The sequence below is a fragment of the Chaetura pelagica genome, unplaced genomic scaffold (genome assembly GCF_000747805.2).
Source record: "Chaetura pelagica isolate M959 unplaced genomic scaffold, ChaPel_1.0 scaffold1328, whole genome shotgun sequence".
Lineage (NCBI taxonomy): Eukaryota > Metazoa > Chordata > Aves > Apodiformes > Apodidae > Chaetura > Chaetura pelagica.
In genome coordinates this window covers 41,841-45,153 of record NW_009954403.1, presented here as the reverse complement: position 1 = coordinate 45,153, position 3,313 = coordinate 41,841, and the positions used below count along the sequence as shown (strand labels likewise).

Genomic DNA, 3,313 nt, shown 5'->3' with positions numbered 1-3,313 from the left:
CCCCGCGCCCCACCGGGGGGCCCGTCACCTGCTGGGTGGGTGGGTGGCAGGAGTGGGTGGGTCACCTCCCACCCCCCCCATACTGCCCTGTCCTGTTGTGTGTGTCCCCCTCCCCAGGATGTTCGACGTGGGAGGGCAGAGGTCGGAGCGCAAGAAGTGGATCCACTGCTTCGAGGGGGTGACCTGCATCATCTTCTGCGGGGCGCTGAGCGCCTACGACATGGTGCTGGTGGAGGATGATGAAGTGGTGGGTCAGGGGGCTGGGGGGGCCTGGGGGCAGCTCAGCACCCTGGGGGGAGAGGAGCCGGGTGCCCTGGGGGTGACAGAGGGAGGGGGTGCTGGTTAATGCTCTGGGTGCTGCAGGGGAAGGGGTGGGAGATGTGGGATGGAGCCGGAGCCCACCCAGTTGTACCCACTGAACTTGGCAGAACGTACTGGGGGCAGAGGGAACCCACCAGGCAGGTGGTGGGGCTGTGGGGCTGCCATCCCCACCACCCGTGAGGTGACCCCACAGGCAAAGCAGCTCCCAACACTGACCTCCTGAGATCCACTGTCCCACTGGGAAACACTCCCAGGGGCTGGAAAACTCCCCAGGGAAACCCGAAGGAGCCACGTTGGGATGTGGGACATGGATGAGTCTTGAGGAAGAGACATGGATGGATCTCAAGGAAGGGACATGGATGAATCTGAAGGAAGGGACATGGATGAGTCTCAAGGAAGGACACAGGTGGGTCTCAAGGAACATCTCACCTTCTGGTGAGATCATCAAGCAGCCATGGGAGGAGGGACAGCCCAAGGTCATGGAGCAAAGGCCTCCGGTGCCCAGGGAGGGATTCTCCAGCAGAGCTGCTGCTCCAGCAACAGGGAAAAGCAGCTTCAAGGGTGGGATTGTGAAGAGGAGGAACAGAACAACCCCTAAACTGGTCATTCCTTGGAAGAAAGAAGGGGTGAAGATGAGCAGAGCAGAAGCAGAAGCAGCTGCCCTGGTCTCACCAGGGGCCGTGTCCTCCTACAGCAGCTGATCCCATGGGTGATCCCTGGTGCTCTGGGATCCAAACACCTTCACCAGGAGCTGGGATCTGCCACCCCTGGGACTTGCTTAGGCTGGGCAGGAGCAGGGAGGAGCAACCAGCCCCTCCTTGGCCATGGGGCAGCAGCTTTTGGAAGGCACGTGGAGAAGGAAAGAGCATCTTTCCCATCGAAGCCCTCAGGAGAGGCTGGAACGGTTCCTCCTGCCCAGGATGGGACAGGATTTGGCCACAATACAATGGGAACCTGGGCAGGAACATTCCCAACATCCCTGAAGAGCCTGCCATGCAAAGGTGGAGAACATCCACCTTCAGCAGCAGCAAACAGCTCCTGGATGGAGCCTCCTCCTCCCAAGGATGTCCCTGAAGTGAACCAGAACCCTCATGGCTGCTGGAAAACTGGAGCTTTTCCTTCTCCTTCCTGAGGCTCCAGGTCACAGCAGGGGTTGTGGTCCAGCAAGAGCACAGAACCATGGAATTGTTTTGCTTGGAAAAGACCAAGATCATCTAGTCCAACAATTAACCCAGCACTGCCAAGGCCACCACTGACCCGTGTCCCTCAGCACCCTGCATCACCCAACAGCACAGCCTGGATGGAGCTCCATGTCCTCCCTGAGCACCTCCCAGCAGTGGTGCCACCAGGCTGCAGGGGAATTTTCCCACCTTCATTCCTGACCACCCCAGAAGCTGCCAGGAGGGATCAGAGCATCACAGAATCAGAGAATTGTTCAGCTTGGAAAAGACCTTGAAGATCCTCCAGTCCAACCCTCCCCCCAGCCCTGCCAAGGCCACCCCTGCCCCGTGTCCCTCAGCACCATCTCCAGGGCTTGGAAACCCCTCCAGGGATGGGGACTCCCCCTCTACCCTGGGCCAGGGCCTGACAACCCTTGCCAGGAAGAAATTATTCCCAAGATCCAACCTCAACCTCCCCTGGAGCAACTTGAGACCATCCCAATTGCCCAGAGCTCCTGAGCATTCCTCCCCATCTCCACCACCAGGATTTCTTGGGATCCTCCACCCTGTGTTTTTTTTGGGTGGGCAAGAGGAGGATGGGGAAGGGGAGGGCTTGGGGGGTGGGGGTTGGGGTTGCAATGGCCAAAAAGGGGGGTGTCAGTGGCCCTGGGTGCCAACCAGCCCCTCTGCTTGCAGAACCGGATGCACGAGTCCCTGCACCTCTTCAACAGTATATGCAACCACAAGTTCTTCGCCGCCACCTCCATCATCCTCTTCCTCAACAAGAAGGACCTTTTCGAGGAGAAGATCAAGAAGGTCCATCTCAGCATTTGCTTCCCAGACTACGATGGTGAGTTGGTTCCTTTCACTGACTCCCCCCTCGCTCAGATCCTCCCAAGCTCAAGGTGCTCCAGGGAGGAACTTTTGGTCCCAACGCGGCGTCCTGGGCTGGGGGTTTTGTTGGGATCGAGTCCTTGGAGGCAGGAGGAGAGGAGGGGACAGATGGGGCCTTGGGAAGGTGGTTGGAAGGATTGCAATTTAAAACTGGGAGAGGGAGATTGAGGTTGGAGATGAGGAGGGAATTCTTTGGTGTGAGGGTGGTGAGAGCCTGGCCCAGGTTGCCCAGGGAAGCTGTGGCTGCCCCATCCCTGGCAGTGTTGAAGGGCAGGTTGGATGGGGCTTGGAGCAGCCTGGGCTGGTGGGAGGTGTCCCTGCCCATGGCAGTTGGATCTAGATGATCTTGAAGGTCCCTTCCAACCCAAAAGGAGCAGTTCCATCCAGCCCTTCCCCTCATCCTCCTCTCCCAGGGCAGATCTCAGCCCTGAGCTCATAAACCCAAACTTGAAACCACCCCCTGGTTCCTCTCCCAGCTCCGCTGGTCATTTCCCACGGGAACAGCCCCACAGCAGCAACGTTTCCTCCCTCCCCAGGTCCCAACACGTTTGAAGATGCAGGAAACTACATCAAGACCCAGTTCCTGGATCTCAACATGAGGAAGGACGTGAAGGAGATCTACAGCCACATGACCTGTGCCACAGACACCCAGAACGTCAAGTTCGTCTTCGACGCCGTCACGGACGTCATCATCAAAGAGAACCTCAAGGACTGTGGCCTCTTCTGAGCAGCCTGGGGGCAGGTACCTGAGAAACAGTCGTTGAACCACAACAAGAGCTGAGGCAGGGGGGGGTGGGTTATGGGTTACACCTGGATTTGTCATCTCATGGGTTGGAAATCCTCACTGGTGGAGCAGAGAGGGGAGGCTCATTGAATCATGGGGTGGTTTGGGTTGGAAAGGAACTTAAAGATCACCCAGTCCCAACCCCCTGCATGGG

At 58.3% G+C, this 3,313-nt stretch overlaps 1 protein-coding gene across 1 annotated transcript in view; it reads left to right on the top strand.

The window, feature by feature from the left end:
* The window catches only part of LOC104394604 (guanine nucleotide-binding protein G(t) subunit alpha-2-like), a gene marked incomplete at its 5' end in the record, with an annotated part of 6,483 nt that extends 3,381 nt beyond the window's left edge, over positions 1-3,102 (top strand). Inside the window, 3 exon segments of the mRNA XM_010004216.1 lie at positions 54-247; positions 2,178-2,331; positions 2,912-3,102. Coding sequence (XP_010002518.1) covers positions 54-247; positions 2,178-2,331; positions 2,912-3,102 — 539 coding nt within the window.
* Positions 3,103-3,313: the final 211 nt, after the last annotated feature.